The sequence below is a fragment of the Colletotrichum navitas genome, assembly GCF_030913465.1.
Source record: "Colletotrichum navitas strain CBS 125086 chromosome Unknown LY79scaffold_11, whole genome shotgun sequence".
Lineage (NCBI taxonomy): Eukaryota > Fungi > Ascomycota > Sordariomycetes > Glomerellales > Glomerellaceae > Colletotrichum > Colletotrichum navitas.
The window spans coordinates 112,299-128,882 of record NW_026850557.1 but is presented as its reverse complement, the minus strand read 5'-3'; the positions used below and the strand labels follow the sequence as shown (position 1 = coordinate 128,882).

The 16,584-nt window shown below is 49.7% G+C and overlaps 7 protein-coding genes across 7 annotated transcripts; 3 read left to right on the top strand and 4 right to left on the bottom strand.

Annotated features, from left to right (window-relative positions):
- Nucleotides 1–1,265: 1,265 nt before the first annotated feature.
- LY79DRAFT_48019 (uncharacterized protein) lies at nt 1,266–1,954 on the bottom strand. Its single transcript, XM_060553263.1, has 2 exons — nt 1,640–1,954; nt 1,266–1,579 (listed from the first exon to the last, which is right to left on the bottom strand). The coding sequence occupies exons 1-2, from the start codon at nt 1,845–1,847 to the stop codon at nt 1,308–1,310; spliced, it is 480 nt and encodes a 159-aa protein (XP_060417406.1). The 5' UTR covers nt 1,848–1,954; the 3' UTR covers nt 1,266–1,307.
- Nucleotides 1,955–3,341: 1,387 nt separating this feature from the next.
- Nucleotides 3,342–3,662, bottom strand: LY79DRAFT_667153 (uncharacterized protein; the record flags this gene model as incomplete). Its single annotated transcript, XM_060563335.1, has 1 exon — nt 3,342–3,662. One exon carries the CDS (start codon nt 3,660–3,662, stop codon nt 3,342–3,344), a length of 321 nt encoding a protein of 106 aa, XP_060417405.1.
- A 2,461-nt stretch (nt 3,663–6,123) lies between these two features.
- On the top strand, nt 6,124–7,639 carry LY79DRAFT_577145 (C6 zinc finger domain-containing protein; the record flags this gene model as incomplete). Its single annotated transcript, XM_060559857.1, has 3 exons — nt 6,124–7,377; nt 7,406–7,409; nt 7,560–7,639. 3 exons carry the CDS (start codon nt 6,124–6,126, stop codon nt 7,637–7,639), a joined length of 1,338 nt encoding a protein of 445 aa, XP_060417404.1.
- LY79DRAFT_47954 (uncharacterized protein) lies at nt 7,557–8,318 on the bottom strand. Its single transcript, XM_060553258.1, has one exon. It carries the CDS (start codon nt 8,161–8,163, stop codon nt 7,924–7,926), a length of 240 nt encoding a protein of 79 aa, XP_060417403.1. The 5' UTR covers nt 8,164–8,318; the 3' UTR covers nt 7,557–7,923.
- A 1,943-nt stretch (nt 8,319–10,261) lies between these two features.
- LY79DRAFT_543529 (uncharacterized protein) lies at nt 10,262–12,446 on the top strand. Its single transcript, XM_060557052.1, has 5 exons — nt 10,262–10,701; nt 10,757–10,988; nt 11,061–11,248; nt 11,305–11,536; nt 11,597–12,446. Exons 1-5 carry the CDS (start codon nt 10,440–10,442, stop codon nt 12,081–12,083), a joined length of 1,401 nt encoding a protein of 466 aa, XP_060417402.1. The 5' UTR covers nt 10,262–10,439; the 3' UTR covers nt 12,084–12,446.
- A 1,165-nt stretch (nt 12,447–13,611) lies between these two features.
- LY79DRAFT_626165 (transcription initiation factor TFIID 23-30kDa subunit-domain-containing protein) lies at nt 13,612–14,631 on the top strand. The gene is made up of 2 exons (XM_060562106.1): nt 13,612–13,921; nt 13,990–14,631. Exons 1-2 carry the CDS (start codon nt 13,718–13,720, stop codon nt 14,395–14,397), a joined length of 612 nt encoding a protein of 203 aa, XP_060417401.1. The 5' UTR covers nt 13,612–13,717; the 3' UTR covers nt 14,398–14,631.
- A 2-nt stretch (nt 14,632–14,633) lies between these two features.
- On the bottom strand, nt 14,634–15,446 carry LY79DRAFT_543525 (ribosomal protein S19). The gene is made up of 4 exons (XM_060557051.1): nt 15,168–15,446; nt 15,086–15,101; nt 14,837–15,016; nt 14,634–14,783 (listed from the first exon to the last, which is right to left on the bottom strand). The coding sequence occupies exons 1-4, from the start codon at nt 15,208–15,210 to the stop codon at nt 14,750–14,752; spliced, it is 273 nt and encodes a 90-aa protein (XP_060417400.1). The 5' UTR covers nt 15,211–15,446; the 3' UTR covers nt 14,634–14,749.
- Between the last annotated feature and the right edge of the window lie 1,138 nt (nt 15,447–16,584).

The window sequence follows — 16,584 nt, the reverse complement described above, 5'->3', positions numbered from 1 at the left end:
TTATGCTGACATATACGGGTCGAAAGGTATCAGATTGTCGCGCTGAACATATACTCTTGAGAAAGGAACGAGTTCGGCTTATCAATGATAACGCGGGAACACAATTGTTCATGCAGTTGCGTTGAAAATACTATCGTCAGCTAAACCATGATGATCCCGGCCACGCTTCTTGAAGTCCTCTTCCGATTCACAGACGGACCACTTCTCCAACAGCACCTATATTCTTTTGGGAGGGATACTTGGACCTAAGTAGGCTAAATAGAATTGTCAATTCCAGTGCTGCCAGTAACTTTCCTCCGGCGGCTGGGTTAACCTGATTGGGCTGCTGTTCTGTTATTGGATACGCCATTGATCATTGAACACGCAGATTTGCGTAATTCTATACAAGGACGATGAAGTACTTTTTCAAAAAGAGCTACAATCAAACGGTTCTCCAACTGAAATTTTCTCAATGAAATTATCAAGAAACAAATATCACTGCTAGAGCGGATGGTGACGCAAGAAAATGGTAGATAATAGGATCGGGTAGTAGAGAAAGAGCACTGGCCCATGGTCTGCTAGTATCGAGGGTATTTGCTGAGACCGATTGTTTTTGGTAGAGTTGAAAGCATTACGGCCGAAACCACTGAGTCGGATTATCTTTTTGGAGATGGCAATTATTTATTATTGTGCAAAAAGGTTAATAGGGATAGTGTCATGTTACCTCAATTTAAAGGAGAGACATCGAACATGTGGGACGTTACGTACGTTCGCTCAGACTACGCTGGGAGCTCTGGTTTCTTCTCCCCTCTCTCATACCCCAAGCTGAGTGGCCCATGTGACAGAGCTTATAACTGAAGCGAGATAGAGGGTAGTAGCCGCGCTTTTCTTTCTATGTAGATACGATATTGGGTCGTCATCGAAGACTGTTATAGTGGAAGGGCCGGGGCGTACGGTGCTCATAGCTGACACGGTTCGAACGACGATGGTTGTAACTTTTGTATCCTGAGCGCACGCAAGTAAGTAATACCAACTGACTGTTCTTCGCTCCCCGACAGCTGGCACCTTATGAGTTGAAACACCTTTGTAAAAAAAATCTTAGTACTGGTTATGCTATTACAGTTGCCTACTGCGGCGGATTTTCGTTATGAGCTTGCTACAGTGGCAGAGCAGTTGGGGGATTGGTTTAAAATTAAGTGCAATGGTCTTAGTCAGCTATTGGTCCTTCTTTTCTTTCCATTGTAATGGCGGCGGAATAAACGACCATAACTATTTTACAGTAGGTCGAAAAACAGCGTACAACCTCTCCTCTTATGATCAAACAACCATCACAGGTCCAGAGTCCACCCCTCGATAGTCACACTACCCGCCCCAGAAGTCAACACCCCCACCGACACAACATTGTTCAGCCAATAGTAATCATCGCTGCCAGTCTCAAATATCTGTCTGAGGTAGATCTTGCCGTTAGGCTGTTGCGATCCACTCGTCTGGATGTAGATGTTTGCGCCATCATGCGTCCTCAGGTTATACCGCGTATCAGGATGAAATACGCCTTTCTGGTCCGTCAGGCCCCAGTCGGCGCCAAGGTCGAGTACAGTGCCTGTCGTTGATACTCAGAGACAAGCCAATATGAGAGACAGGAGATATCATAATAGCTCACCATTCAGCCGAGGGCCACTGAAACTGCCGCCTATGATAGGTATTGCTTTGCGATCGCTGTACATTCCCGTTCCAATCTCAATCGAAGAGTTAAGCAGGGCGGTAAGAGTGTATAGATACGTTAGTTTCGGCGTCTGGGGCTCCGGGGTATCTTGCGAGACGGCCGCACATGCACTGAGCGCCGTTGCGAGGATCCAAGAAAGACGCATGTTGAAAGCTTTACTAGTGACCAGGTAGTCTGGATTTGGCTCATGCTGTTCCAAATGCGGCACGACCTCGGTATTTGTACTCAAACCCAAATGCACCTGGTAATTGCCGGCTCAGTGGCCCGATGTGAAGATGGGCTCTTCCCCTCTACCAAGCCAACCGAATTGAGTCATTGCCACATCATAACTCCGGTGTTTCTCCGAGCAGTCTTGCAGGTCACTTTGTCATGTTTTTCTCGGTGCTGCTCGTTTCCTCTTGTGGCCTTTTCACACTGAATTGCCGCGGTGCCTACTCGTCTGTAAGTACATGGTCCGCCTGTGTCTTTAGCCGAATTACCGAGTTGGAGTTGGGAGTACGGTTGGCGACGATTACAGCAGACGTCAGCTTAGCCGAAATCATGCCCCTGTACATCAAACCTACACTACCTAGGTAGGCAGCAGGGCCGTTTATAAGCATGTTGAAGGTTAGAGCAATAGTTGTGCTTTCTGATTGGTTGGCAAGCCCTGCAGACACTACTATACTGACACCCGACATGCTGGATGAGGTTTAAGTGCCCCCACTGGATCGCACGCTGGTGCACATTTAAGTGAGGGCCTCATCCCCAAATACACTGGATGGACCACAATATAGCCTGGCTGAAAGGCCGGCTCCTCCCCCACCACCACGTATCCGCTCTATCGGCACTTACGCCCGGCTAGTAACGAATGGTTTGTTGTTGTTGTTGGTGGGGGTCAGTGCTGAGGATTCTCCTCCAAAATGCGATTCAAGTGCTTCAGATGACCCGCTTCCTCCGCCAGAAACTAGAAACAAATCGAGATATAACCTATCCGCCTCCTGTGTATGACCCATACTAATTCCGGAACCTCTCTCTTGGTATCTGGATTGTGGGTTGAAACACATGTTCCGAAATTTTCAACGGGGAGTTGAAGTTTCCGGGCTGCACGCCTCAATTTCGATGAGATGCAAGTTCAGATGTGACAAGCACTTTGCAGAATGACTCAATGAGCTTTTCACGGGGCCAATGACTTGATATGTAACTATGAGGAAGGTCGTTGCGGCCGTGGGGACGGTGTGATTTCGGCGCCGACTTCTACGGACGGTTACGGGGAAGGTCAGTAAACCTGGACAGTCCGGGTCTCCAGCGTCGAGTCGGGATGTGGGGGGCGGGGTTATACGTCATTCCTAGTAGACACAATGTGGAGAATATTTGACTACTCAACTATTACTATGTCGTCACGCGACTAATTACTCGTAATGAGACGGCTATGATGTACTTCCGATAACTTAGACAGAAGCGTGTCTCACCGTACAGTGGTGATCTTCTAAGAAGCTGTGTACCGTAACCGTTGCGTATTGTGCACACCCCCGAGTTTCCGTGGCCGGCAAACATACCAGTGCACGGCATCCTTTAACTCATCTCCTCCTGGTTTAGCCGTAGCTGCTCTCCATCACAGCCAGTTATCACCACATCTTGAGCTACCACATGTTCCTAAAATTCAGGCCTCCTCTCCGGCGTTGTTCATATACCAAGCCTTTAAGGAGCTAATGTCTTCAGCGCTTAGCGCGGGGCTATCGGTGGCGTGGAGGGAGATGACATATGCTACCAGGCTGCCTGAGTTCTTTGGATCGGCCGCAAGACCCTTTGACTCAAGGATAGCGTTGGCCCGGTTGGGATCGTTGACAAACTGCTCCAAAAGTGCCAGCTCGTCTGCGTCGAGGATAGGCTCGGGGTCGCTATTGCGTGCGATAATTTCTTTGGCGAGTGTGCGGTTCGCAAGCATATCGGCAACTGACGGGCCGGTGTATACGGCGGCCATCTTCCAGGTGATTGAAGAACAAGGATTGGGCAGATGTGAGAATGTTTAATGGTCAGAAGTGACGGTGACGTGTTGGGGGGGGAGTGTATCAAGATGCTTCTAAGATGGATGGTGCTTTGTTTGGTATAAATATTTTAGCAGCGAACGGATGCCTAACCTGCTGGCAGGGATGACTAGGCACCATCAAAACACCATTTCCGAATGGGTACTCCGTAGGTGGTAGGGAATGCCTATCTGTCGTTGACAGCAAGGAAGACGATGGTTGCCCCACCAACATTCAAAGCAATTCCTGGAATGCTGGCCAATAGTAACAACAGATTGAAATCGATAATGCTCATATAATATACCAACTCGCGGCTAATTTCAATTTATGATAGCTCATATTCATTCGTAGTCTCTCTTCCTCATCATGACAGGTTGGGCCAAATGCATATTGCTTGACATGGGTGACGACGACATCATTACCAATCACGAAAATAAGGCATCAGTATTTGGTGAGGGGAGGAAGCTACCACAACCCAAAGTAGATAGGTAACGGTTATCCTTGTCGTGGCGGCGTGGCCCTCATAAGAGAAGCCATTTAGCGAGCTCGGTGATGATACCGTATGATTCGGTCAGTGGTAACCAATGATCCCGACACAATGATATTGAGATTGATTGGTGTTTCCACAGGAATCTCTGTCGCCCTGTCTCCAGTATACGCGGCTGTCATGAGAGCAGGCCAAATGTTTGCGGAGTTCCTGCTTGTTGCCTATTCATCCATGTACTGTTGGAAGTCTCAAGGCACACTCGAACAGGTCATGGATATTATCTTCCGCACGCAGTAACAATAGAGTTCTCGACTGGATCTTCCTTAAATATATATAATCTGGGCTGCAAGACCGCATGCATCAAATGCCTTGACAGTGAGTTCTGAAATCTGTACGTGTACCTTTGTCATTGGTCGTGCAGACAAGTTGATAGTCTATTTTGGGAGGAAAACCACTTAACCTAGTCTTCCACCTATTCAATTGCTTTGCAGGTATTACATTTAAATCAAAAACCAATGCCTTAACGATGATTGATTTCTGAGAGCTGCAGGATCAAATCCAAGTCTGCGCCGGGGGGGAAGAAGCTGGAAGGCTAGCTGTATAACAACAAAGCGGATGGCTGAGCGAAATAGTACAACCGGTGTACTGACCGCGATTTCGTCGTGCATCTAATTGACCACCTACTGTTTCATGGAAAGAACCGACCTCATCATGGTCTGCTCATGTTATCAATCATCACCCGATTAACATGGAAGCAGCACGGAGCTGCCCGAGAATGCCATGGATTTGAAATGAAGTTCGTCAAAGTACTGAAATATAAATATGGTAATGCGTTGCAATGGGTACGGAATTAAGCACTTTATCCTCCTTGTCAGCCTGTATCGGGAGAGTTGTTGGTCGGCTCGGGCCACCCACTTCCATCTGACGCTTCAAGGCACACTAAGCAAAGTGGCGCTGTCTTATGCCAAATGCCAAAGTCAGGAACCATGCCAGATGTCATAAAAAATGGGTTGATCATGTACCTCGCATGTCAGCTGAATCTACCACCAGTGACTTTCAATCGCCAGCGAAGCCAAGTTGATTCTGCATAATCCCTGGAGCTGGGGGATTTTCTGCCGAACAGTTTGGTGAAGTTCCCACACTACCAGGATTAACTGCGGGGTTTTGAACATGGAGGCTCAGACGGGGGTCGTTCATAAATTGTAGGCTAGACCAAATGAGGAGCCTGTTTCGATAATACCAGGGTTTTGTGCGGGCTCCCGGCAGCATCCGACATTGCGTTTGCCCTGGTGACTGGCGCACAAGCACAGTCACGATCAGTAGAGCCTGACTCCTCATCCCCATCGGTGTCGTGATATCTCCGAAGCGCCTTTGCCACAAGGGGCATTCTGCAGTGCGTTCCGTCCGTTAGCACCCACCACCACCCAACTCGAATCTGACGTTCCGGTCAACAACCGATAATGGTCTTTCTGGGCCGTCCGTCAGAGGCATGCGGCCCCTGTCGTGAGGGAAGACTCAGGGTTCGTACTCCATCCCGTCCCTTTTCTTACTGGTTCGCTCGTGCCGTTTGCCCGAACTCCAGCCCGTTAGCCCTACGGCGGCGGACTTTGCCTGACGCAAACTCTCCCAACCCGCTCGACCTCTCAGATGTCAGCCAAAGCTAACGGCTTCTTCTTCTTGTTATTGTTTTGCAGTGTGATCAACTGCAGCCCGGGTGCACCCAATGCCTCCGCAAGCACATAACCTGTCCCGGCTACAGGGATCCTTCAGAATTCTACTTCAGAGACGAGACCGCCAACGCCGCGTTCAAAGTCCAGAATAGAAAACCCAGGAGACGTTTGCCCGCTAAGGCAAAACAGAAATCAAAACTGCATACCATTGCAAATTCACAGGAGCGACAACATGCGAGTTCAAGCAAGACGCCAGCAACAATGTCAACAACAGTGGCCGTCGCAACGACACAGGTAGCTGGAACTTTGGCCATCCCTGATGTCTCTTCAAAAACACCGCCTGCCGAGCCATCTCCGGCATTCAGCCTGGTTCGTTACCAAACCATCTCGCAGCCCATGGATGATCTAGCACGCACATACTTCACGAAGGAGTACATAGCATCTTCTCCATTTGAGTATCTACCCAGACTCTGTCCCTATGGCTTACAGAACAATGACGCAATGTCAGCGTCAATACTAGCAGCATCCTTTGCCAGCTTATCCCTGAAGGTATCGGAACCAAAGATGATGAAAATGGCCAGAATACATTATGCTAGAGCGCTATCACAAACGAATCAAGCTCTTAGCTCACCAGAACGCGCCGTGGAGGACAGCACACTGGCAGCGGTGCTACTCCTAGGACTTTTCGAGGCCATCGTTTACTCTGGGCAGCAATCTCTAGACACCTGGAACCAACATGCGCTCGGCGCCGTGGAGCTTCTCCGCCTACGTGGAACTCGACAGTTTGACACGCCTCTCGGTCGCCAGCTTTTCGTGCATTCTAGCGGCAACATTCGCACGAGCTGCGCACACACCAAGACACCTGTTCCGGAACGGTTTTTGAAGGTGTACGAAAATGCCAAACCGCACCTCGATCTCGATGACCCTTTCCTCAAGATGACTCCAATTCTTGATCGTATTGCGACTTTGAGATCGAGAATCGCCAGTCTGACAGACTCTGAGAGGCATGAGGTTCTATATGAAGCCCTTGACTTGGATGCGGCAACAGCAAAACTTGGTCAGAAGGTCCCAGAAGAATGGAGATTTACGGCAAGACACCCAGGAGAGCGATCTCCCATATCGTACAAGGGAATGTCTTTCCGCTACCCTTCACTGCTGGTTCTACGGTACTGGAACTCGCTCAGGACCATTCGAATGTTCCTCAACGATGTTATCTGGATCCAATCATCACTCGCGCTCGACCGTGGGCCGGAGCCGGATGACGAGACGGACTATGAAGGGCTTCAACGGTCCGCTAGCAGGAAGATTTCAAGTCTTGTTGTCGAAGTACTTGGAAGCTGCGGCGAGTATCTCGAGTTTTCCGAGGATCGGTTCTCTATTTCAGCAAAGTGCCTTATCTGGCCGTTGTCGGTGATCGCCGAGATTTCCTCAACGCCTCCTGATGCGCGCCGATTTGCACTTGACTGCCTAGATCGATTGGGACGTGGTGGGCGAATCCCAATGTCAGTTGCAGAAGTAACGAAACGAAACAGCGTTCAAATAGACTGGTAAGTTAAGCTTTGTTTCTACTCCATTCGCCCTTGTCATAACAACATGGACGAGTTCGTACCCAGACTTCGTCTTTAATATCTTGCATAAAACATTCAACACCCCATTTCTCGATTTATACTATTAATACATACTCACACCCTTATTAGACTGCCCGCGGGTGATAAGACAAAGAAAGAGAAGTCAGGAACAACATATGATCACGGCCCTTTCTGTGTTGCCCGGATGAATGCATGAATGCGTTGCCTTCAGGCAGGCAGGCAGTAATTTTCTATTCCAGCTTAGGATATCACCAACCCTTTGAACCTGCCGACTCAGGAAGATAAGATGGTATGCTCCCAGACGTATTCACCCCGTATGCATTTCGTTGTGCCGCCATCTGGGCAGAAGTTTGCGATATAGTGGCATCTCTGCGTTTCTTTCTGATCTGAAAGTACAGAGTCAAAGCTGCAATCAACAGGCTCGGTATTCCGACACCCAAGCTTGCAGCCAACGCTACTATATCCGATTGGCTCAACCTAGTGTCCAGTACGAGTCGTATAGGTTGAGCATGCTTGTCATATCGACTGACCAGTCATTGACTTTGCTGCACCCCTTGCTGATGCATGAGGACATGTAGGAAGTTGCCGAGCTCCCAAGGGCCGTGTTGCAATAGCAGCCATTAATTGACTGACAACCACATTGAAGAGCCACTCCCAGAGCAAGCAGACAGAGTTCGGAGCTGGATGGGGCTTTGAAACCCGAAACTGGCATGGCGGATGTGTCCTCGGGCCATGTTACCGAATCACGTTCAATGATGTGTTTCTTGATGTGACTGGAGACGAGAGAGACAGAAAGGAAGCGAAGTGTGAATATGAATGAGAAAATAAAACATCTCCAGCGAGATAATACCTGAACATCTTATCCCTTTGTAGCGATTTCCTGGTGGCCCAAAAGATAGTCTTATTGGGGTTGGAAATTTCAGCCCTACAAGGTGGCTGGACGTTGCTTGATATGTGGCTGGACTACTCTCATTTCGGCCGTACCCCGAAAGCCTGCAGTGCCTTCGTAGAGCGGCTGAGAGCTAAGCGATACCAAAGTAAAAATGCCCGTGGCAAGTCGAAGTGCTGATTACAATGGCTTTGACTAAAGTGTACTTGTGGATGTTTCCGTCAGAGATTTGGGATAGAACACTTGGGAAATCATGGGCCACGGCGTGTGAAGCATAATTGGGGTTTGGCATCGTCTTTCCCGAGGGCATAAAACCTAGGACTCCAAGCAATTCGAAAGTCAATTAACACAGATATGGTACAACTTTGTCCGTGTCTTAGCCATCAGACGACGCAGGGTGTTATCGGCGCGGTGACGATTCGCGACAACATCGTGAGCACCAACAGATGGGAAATCACAGACATTGGTGAGAAATTATGGGTATTTCCAGAGGCACATGGTAAGGCGACTAGACGATGGCCTAGTACCAAATCTCTGAAGCAACTCGAATCTGAAAGCCTTGTGTAGATTCAAGTCATGCAGGTGACCTTCCAAAATAGATCATAGCAGCCTTGGTTCAACGATTTCTGATCATGAGATGAAAATATCGATCTCTACGAAGTGAAGTAGAAGATGCGATGGCTCTCGAAATCTCCGCGAGACGAGGGACAGTAAAATAAGGTTATCCAAGCCGCCATGAGTGATATCAAAACGTCACACCAATAGATCCCAAAAACTTTGATTCTGGAATCGATATTTTCCCGCACTGGAGTCCTACTGACACTTTTGTGAATAAAGTCCTAAAATCTTTGGTGGCTGTAAGCGGAGATTCCTGATGACAGGCCCTCTCGCGGCTTGCCGTTCATCAATATTATTCTTATGAGCGCTCCATATGCCTGTCATGGAATGAAAACTTTGCAGCGGAAATAATTTTCGGGTGCGAGTACAGGCACCTAGTCAAACATTCCACGGCAAGCAGAGACCTCGTTTAACAAAGCTCCGTCCATCTCAAGTGCACATATTAAAGGTTGTACATATGGAAGAACAACCTAGAACCGTAACGCTGGGAGTCTTTACCCAGCTAACCTAGCCATGTGCCATGGCTGAACTACGTCTATCTCGAAAAGATCAGCTGATACAGCCTGTAAGGTGTGATGTAAAGTCAATAAGTTTTTTGTCAATGTATGTATTATCGGCAAAGTTTTGGAGACCTGTTCCACCTCCCCCCCCCCCCCCCCCCCCTGAAAAAGAAAAAGAAAAGAAAAAAAAAAGTGTATACATAAGCTCGCCGAGATACCCAGCTACCGGTACTTCTTGAAGTGCTCGCAGGACAGGTATTCCCGCTACTGCCGGAGGATACGACGCAGTCGGACCCAGCCCGTAACACGTGTTCCTGGCATTCAGCGGCACTCGATGCGATACGCCGGAGGTACTTCCCACTTCCGGATGGCTGTTACTTCACAGAACATGCGAGGTTGACTGGCATCACCGTCGTAAAGAAAAGCTGTTTCTGCATGTTAGAGCAAAGAATTGACTCATCCCGTTATCCTAGGTTATGCGTACCGACTGTGTGTCTTCATCAACCCCCATCCAGGCAAAAAGTACGTTTCACCACGGAGGATTCCCGGAATGGTGTGGCACTCCGTCACGCTCTAATGGAAAAAGTACAGGAGGAGCTGCCTGATCGGGTGTAACGTGCTGAAGGATTGGGGCGTTCCTCTTCGAGGGGTTGGGTGGGGGAAGCCACCGTCTGAACGAAAATGGGAAGCTCCGCCGCCCCTGCATAATCATCTCATGCTTATTGAGTTGCAGCGACCGTCGACCGTCTCTAATGTCCGGGTGTGGCTGCATGCGACAGGGTGCTCTTGCTGATTCCGTAAATCAGGCTACAGAATGGTTTCTTCTTCAAGTAGCCAAGCGCCGATGGAACGTGAAATGTCTGCCTCCAGGTGTGGCTCAAGTAGCATGCATATCGCGTGCATAACTGAATCACACTGCCGCGAAACCCATGGGGGAAGGAGGCTAAATAGTGGCACCTGGACCAAAGCTCCGGAGGGGTTATGGCATCCGCCGAGTATGTAAACAGGGCAGTTTCCCATGCTCCTGAAGGGGCCGTGCGGTTCATGATCATCGTCGCAACCCTGCTATGCGGTTACTATAGTAGAGGATCAATCGTCTTGGCTCTCCCCGTCCCTGAGATGGCTCAGCTTCCGTCTGGGGCTGCCGGCGCCGCCGCCGGCGCGATGGTATACTCCTGCATCAGCGAGATTTGTAGTTTCCTCCTGCTGTGGTTGACCTGGTCGCATGGCGAACAGTTCACCTGTGAGTTGATACTCTTCTCGCCCAATTGGCAATCCCCAGCTGATCAGTACGACAGATGTTGCATGCGTTGCCTACTTTACCCTGCTAAGCACGACTGGCTCGATCATCCAACAAGTTCACGATATCATAACATGGCGAGACATGCTGTGGGATCAGTTCAACAACAAGAAATTGAACCCAAATAATCCAGAACAGGCTATTGCCAATGGCTCGGTTGGCATGGACCTAGTTTTGTACTACATTCAGTACTACTGTTACAATGTAGAAGCAATGTTTGTTATGTTTTGGTAAGTGATTTATGCAAATGGAAAGGCCCTTGGAATCACTGGCAGAGCAATCGATTGACGGACTTCTCCCAGGGCCATTGCACTCGCACAATCAGTTTACAAGCTGAGCGAACGCGGGAGACTCAGGCGAATGTTACACAGAATCAATGCGGCCGGCAAGATAATTGCTGTCGTGTTTCCGCTTTGCACGATTCTATCACTGCGCATACCCGCCTTGCAAAAACAGTTTGTTCCATTTATCCTAGTTGCAGATCTGCCGCGTAGGTTCACGTTGTTGCTGTCGACAAGGTGTGCTTCGAAGGCTAACCTCCTCTAGTCATGTTAAGTCTCGCTGTGGGGTCTAGTACAATGCTGGCCATACTCACGAGATACGTCCAATCACGGAGGAAGTTAACATCGTTCAATGTCAGCTACGGGCCCTCGAGTCAATCGGGGTCCAATAGTGCCGACACAACAGTCAATTCTTCTACGAATAAGTCACAACCCACACGCAGTGTCTATGACAGATGGCTCATGGGGCGCTTCACAATCGCGTTCTTAGCACTCTCGTAAGACTCTATTCCATTGACTTGGTCACAATAAGGCAAAGATGCCAACCCTCATTCTAGGATCTTCGAAGTCACCAACACCTTGTTCCAACTAGCTTCCATCGGCAACAATAAAAAAGATGAGATTTTGGTCGAACCAGATTTCAGCTTAGAACGCGCCAGGGCAACCTTCGCGCTCTTTCTCCCAGGTGTGACACCGGGCATCTTTCTCTTCATCATCTTTGGCACGACAAGAAATTGCCGAACGTTGATGTTGGAAACTTTTACTTTACGAAGATGGCGCAGGTTGAGGGAGGAGAAGAGGAACACTATGGAGGCCTGCGCTGCCGGACGCAAAGACTCAAGGAAACCTCTTCCACCTCTGCCTAAGGCTCGTTGGGCGGATGAGGCGCAAGGCGAGAGCATCCAGATGCGTACTCTCAGATCGGAAAATGCCAGCGAAAGCAATCTCAGCGATGGAGGATCCATTCTGCCCATGATGACGAATGACATAAAACATCATCTTGGGGAGGGTTATAAATCACCGTGGAGATCACCAGCTTCATAGAATGCCGAGACTGAATCCTTTTCATAGAGATATTGTATGTAGCATGGGGTGATAAACTAGTAAATCACTAGGGCTTGACGAAGACAAAAAGGAAACTTGACGTCCGACCCAAAACTGTGATGGCTGCTGTCTAGACAGAGGGTTCAGAGAGGATTGCACATCTTTCTCGATGACAGGACCCGACGGCAATTAGGCCAACGCCGGTTTCTGGAGAATCCGCAGCATATCTCGGTCCGATGGCTAATGGGCAGCTAGCCATTATTTCCTTGGTGGTGGAAGGAATCTGAAACTTTGGTGAAGAAGCGGTCACTTTCAAGCGGGCAGATACGACTCTTGCAACGGCTTTCGATTTAGAGTTTGCAAGGCCAAATCAGAGGCAGTTGGGACGGCAGATGGGTTTTTTCAGACTTGCAGTATGTAGGTATCAGCCAGCTCTGCCCTAGTGACCCTAGTGACCATAAGCGATGGATTATGAGACCAGACTAAAATGCGTTTGTTTTAGCGAGGGAACCAGACGCCCGCTTTCCCGCATGATAGGTTCCCAAGTATATTGGATGGCATGGACATGTTCCCCATTCAATGTCAGCAACCAATATTGAAAGCATAATGTTCGTTAGTCCCGATATCACGATATGAGACCCGATGGCGAGATATGCTGGTGAACTTTCGGGTTTGCTCACGATGGTGGTATCGACCTAACTGAAACTAGGTACATAAAGGTTTACCCCATCATGATGTATCTCTCGGAGGTCAGGCATTGCCCGCCCGACACAGTAGGTACAGTGGGTAAGCAAAAGTTCCGCCGAATGTCGAAATCACCCAATCTCGCTATCCGAAGTCAGCCTCTTTGCCTTTTTAAACAATAGTGATATATATGAAAAAGTAGAATCATGTAGATTTGTTCGTAGAGAAAAAGCAGCTCTATTGATCTGTGTTTCTATCTGCTATTTTGTATGTTAGCGAGGGATATAATTGGGGGGGGGGGGGGGGGGGTAAATGTTGTTGAGTATGATAACTTGCGACGTTGGTTGGGGATTCAGTTGGACTTTTGCCGCCCCACTGTACTCCGTACTAGATATTATGTATCGTACATAATGCTCCTGTCATTCTCTCTGACCATCTTCTTCATTCTTGCCTTTGTATGTCTACATCTAGTCATTTAGACTAGGTTGACATAAATCGACATCTTCAGACATTTCCAAAGACTTGAAGACGAGAGTCAATTCTAGGACAAAAAGGGTTAGAATATGATACACATCACTCTAGATACAGCCTGTGGAGTAATTGATCTTCGTACCGTATATATTTACCTGGTCATAATGTATGGGCACTGTCGAGAACCTCCTCTCCAGGGGGCAGGTAAAGGTAGTGGAACGTCCCGGTTGGGATAAGAAACTGCACAGACCGTACCTTCCCGCCATTGTGGGGAGGCTGATAAATGGTGGCTCAGCATTGGCAGGAGAAAGGGGGGCCTCTGTAAGCACGTGATAGCTGCGCTACTTTCGCAAGGCGACCAACACCATACAACACCAGCCTCATCAGCCTCGCAGGACTTTGCTGTGTTGCGCGAAGTTATCTCCATTTCAGAAACATCATCAAAAAACCGACTGTCCGGCTAACTCCTCGCGATCGAAATGGCTAGCACCGCACCCGAGAATGCCGAGCAGGCCACCACTGTGCCGAACACGCAGGAAGCTCCCGCCGAGACAGCAGCTGCCCCGGTCGACGCCGCTGCCGTCCCCGAAGCGGTCGCACCAGGCCCCGAGCCCAAGGCCATCACCCGCAAAGACATGTCCCTGCGCGAGTTCTTGACGAAAATGGACGACTATGCTCCAATCGTGAGTTACCATCTGCTTTCCTATACCCCGCCCGCGAAGCTCCAGGCTGACGCTTTCCCCCTTCCTAGATTCCCGATGCAGTCACAAACTACTACATGACCAAGGCTGGCCTCCCCCCACCGCCTCAGACCGATCCCCGCCTGGCGCGCCTGCTCGCCCTCGCCACACAAAAGTTCATCGCCGACATCTCTGCCGACGCTTACCAGTACAGCCGCATCCGCGCCTCCAACTCTAACGCCAACAACCCCATGGGCAACCTCGGCGCCGCGGCGGGCTTCCCCATCCCCGGGCAGCCCACGGGCCCAGCTGGCGCAAAGGACCAGGGCCGTGGTGGGCCCCTCGGTATCCAGAGGCCAGGCTACGGCGGCGGTGGACAGGGCGGCAGCCAGAACAGGACCGTCCTTACTATGGAGGATCTCGGTATGGCTGTTGGCGAGTATGGCGTCAATGTGAAGAGGAGCGAGTTCTACCGATAAGGTACGGTCTTGCCGTTTGTCGAGGAGAGGGGTTTGCATCTTTGGGCTGATGTATATACATATAACACGGCGTTAGATGGTCTGGGTTCGGCGTCTCGGGGTCAATCAGGGCACCATCAAGGGCGGATCGGGGTTTTGCTTTAGGAACGGACAATTCAACAGCGACGGAGAGAATGATGAGCCAACGTAGTAGACATCCACACAAAGGCCCATCAGGAGGGTCATCTTAGGCGCAAGGCCCCAACACCTTATGCTACAAGTTTATCGCTGCTATCTTGACAGTGTTATACATGTATTTGTCTTCCTCTGCCTTCCCAGGAGCGCTGTCCGAACAATGTTCGAAAATCCCACCTCACAACCTGGTCCAAATGAAAGGCTTTCTCGTCCTGCCATCAATTAGTCCATGAGCTTCACCACTGACTTCCATGCGCACACGTACGGTGAGAACTCCCCCAGTTTGTGCCCGACCATGTCTTCGGTAATCGTTACATCAATATAGCTCTTGCCGTTGTAGACCTGGAACTTGAGGCCGACGAAGTTGGGCAGGATTGTTGCGGAACGGGCCTGCGTCCGGATGGGCGTGATCTTCTGACCAGGCTGGGGCCGCACGATAGGGAGACTGTTCGAATAAAGGTCAGATTCGAGGGTTCGATCGAGAGGTTTCGCAGCTTGAGGGGGGCCTCCTTACGGGACGATGTGTGGTCCTGGAAGCGGTTGGTTAGCTCATGACTCTGGATTCAGTGCGCAATGCATCAGCAGTTGAAACTCACCCTTCCACACGGATCTCTTCAGCAGGGCTCTTGTTGGCTGCATTTTCGCAACGCCTTTTTTTTCGCGATATGGTGGCCCTGTTTGGGATTGATATCCGCCCTTCAGATCGATTGCGACTCGGGAAGAATTTCCGTGCTCCCAGAGTTTGTCCGTGTCACGTGATGCTTCGGTGCTCCGTGCGGAGCCGACTTTCCGTTAATTTTCGGCGAGCCAACGACGGATCCACTCGCCGATTAGTGATGCTTCAAACCTATGGAGGACTTGAGGCGGTGAACAACTAAAACGGACACTCTTGTTCGGATCAATTTGCAAGCAACACCCATTAATTGAAAGTTGTTAAATTCTGTTGTCACGTCGCAGAACGAGCCACAATTCCGAATCTGCCCACCAGCCGCATGTTGCTAGGTCAGCCTGCACTGAGTCGGAGCAACGGCAAGCTCCAACCAGCAGCTGTGATGAGATGATTCTGTCCAAGGTTTGTCGCAGCTCCAGGAGTCCCTGCCTGAAAGCAATCTTTAATGTTAGCCTGAAAATACCCGCTTGCCCTTGGATTCTCAGATGTCCTCAACAGTTCGTCCGAGTGATACCACGTTTATCGAATGATATCACCGAGATCATGTTTCTTTGATTCTTCTTTCTAGACCATATTTCAATCGTTTAGGGTCCATCTACCTCTTTCGCGCCCTCACCCCGCGTCCATGGCTCGGTCTAGACCCTCATCTGTTCTCCGCGAGCCCCATTGCGATGATCATTGTGGGGTTAAAAAACCCCAGTTACCACGCGGAAGGAGTTCCCCCGCGACTTGAAATCGCCAACTTTAAACCCCACCCTGATCGTGCCGCCGCAAAAAGGTTGGTGTTTCTTATAGATGACTATTCGTCCAATATATAAAACCAGAAAGTTGTTTTCCCCCTGACACTTTATGCCGGCACTCTTTACCCGCGTAAATAAGCTCAAGTTTCCGGATGTGCTATCCTCCGATTCCCAAAATCCCTCGTGTGATGATACCGTTAGCAGACCAGCTTCACCCGCGGGAAGACTGGACCGGGGATGACAAACGACGATGCCACGGTGCAAAGTAGCCGCGTACATCGACACTCGGTGCCGCGTCATGATGATCCACGTATACAAGGTTGAAAGGAGACGTCCGCATTTCCAGGTATTCATGCTTGTTCTCCTCCTAGACTTGGGGCAGCCCCATACGGCACGTCATCTATGCCAACTTTTTAAGCAAGTTTGGCTAGAAAGGCCTTCGCATGCCCACATTACCTTACGTTCTATGGAGCTTTAACAAGCTTGGACGGCCTTACGGAACATGTTCCCTTAGCTGATTACGTTCAGTCGTTGCCCACAACCTGTGTAATGTGTTGTTTTGACAGACGGGACGGAACATAGAGACCCATTACACTGGCTAGA

Coding starts and splice junctions, on each gene's coding strand:
- LY79DRAFT_48019 (XM_060553263.1), bottom strand. CDS start 1,847: ATGCGTCTTTCTTGGATCCTCGCAACGGCGCTCAGTGCATGTGCGGCC. Junction 1,580..1,639: donor CAGTGGCCCTCGGCTGAATG/GTGAGCTATTAT, acceptor TATCAACGACAG/GCACTGTACTCGACCTTGGC.
- LY79DRAFT_47954 (XM_060553258.1), bottom strand. CDS start 8,163: ATGCCAGTTTCGGGTTTCAAAGCCCCATCCAGCTCCGAACTCTGTCTG.
- LY79DRAFT_543529 (XM_060557052.1), top strand. CDS start 10,440: ATGGCATCCGCCGAGTATGTAAACAGGGCAGTTTCCCATGCTCCTGAA. Junction 10,989..11,060: donor GCAATGTTTGTTATGTTTTG/GTAAGTGATTTA, acceptor GACTTCTCCCAG/GGCCATTGCACTCGCACAAT. Junction 11,249..11,304: donor CCTAGTTGCAGATCTGCCGC/GTAGGTTCACGT, acceptor AACCTCCTCTAG/TCATGTTAAGTCTCGCTGTG.
- LY79DRAFT_626165 (XM_060562106.1), top strand. CDS start 13,718: ATGGCTAGCACCGCACCCGAGAATGCCGAGCAGGCCACCACTGTGCCG. Junction 13,922..13,989: donor TGGACGACTATGCTCCAATC/GTGAGTTACCAT, acceptor CCCCCTTCCTAG/ATTCCCGATGCAGTCACAAA.
- LY79DRAFT_543525 (XM_060557051.1), bottom strand. CDS start 15,210: ATGCAGCCAACAAGAGCCCTGCTGAAGAGATCCGTGTGGAAGG. Junction 14,784..14,836: donor AAACTGGGGGAGTTCTCACC/GTACGTGTGCGC, acceptor AATTGATGGCAG/GACGAGAAAGCCTTTCATTT.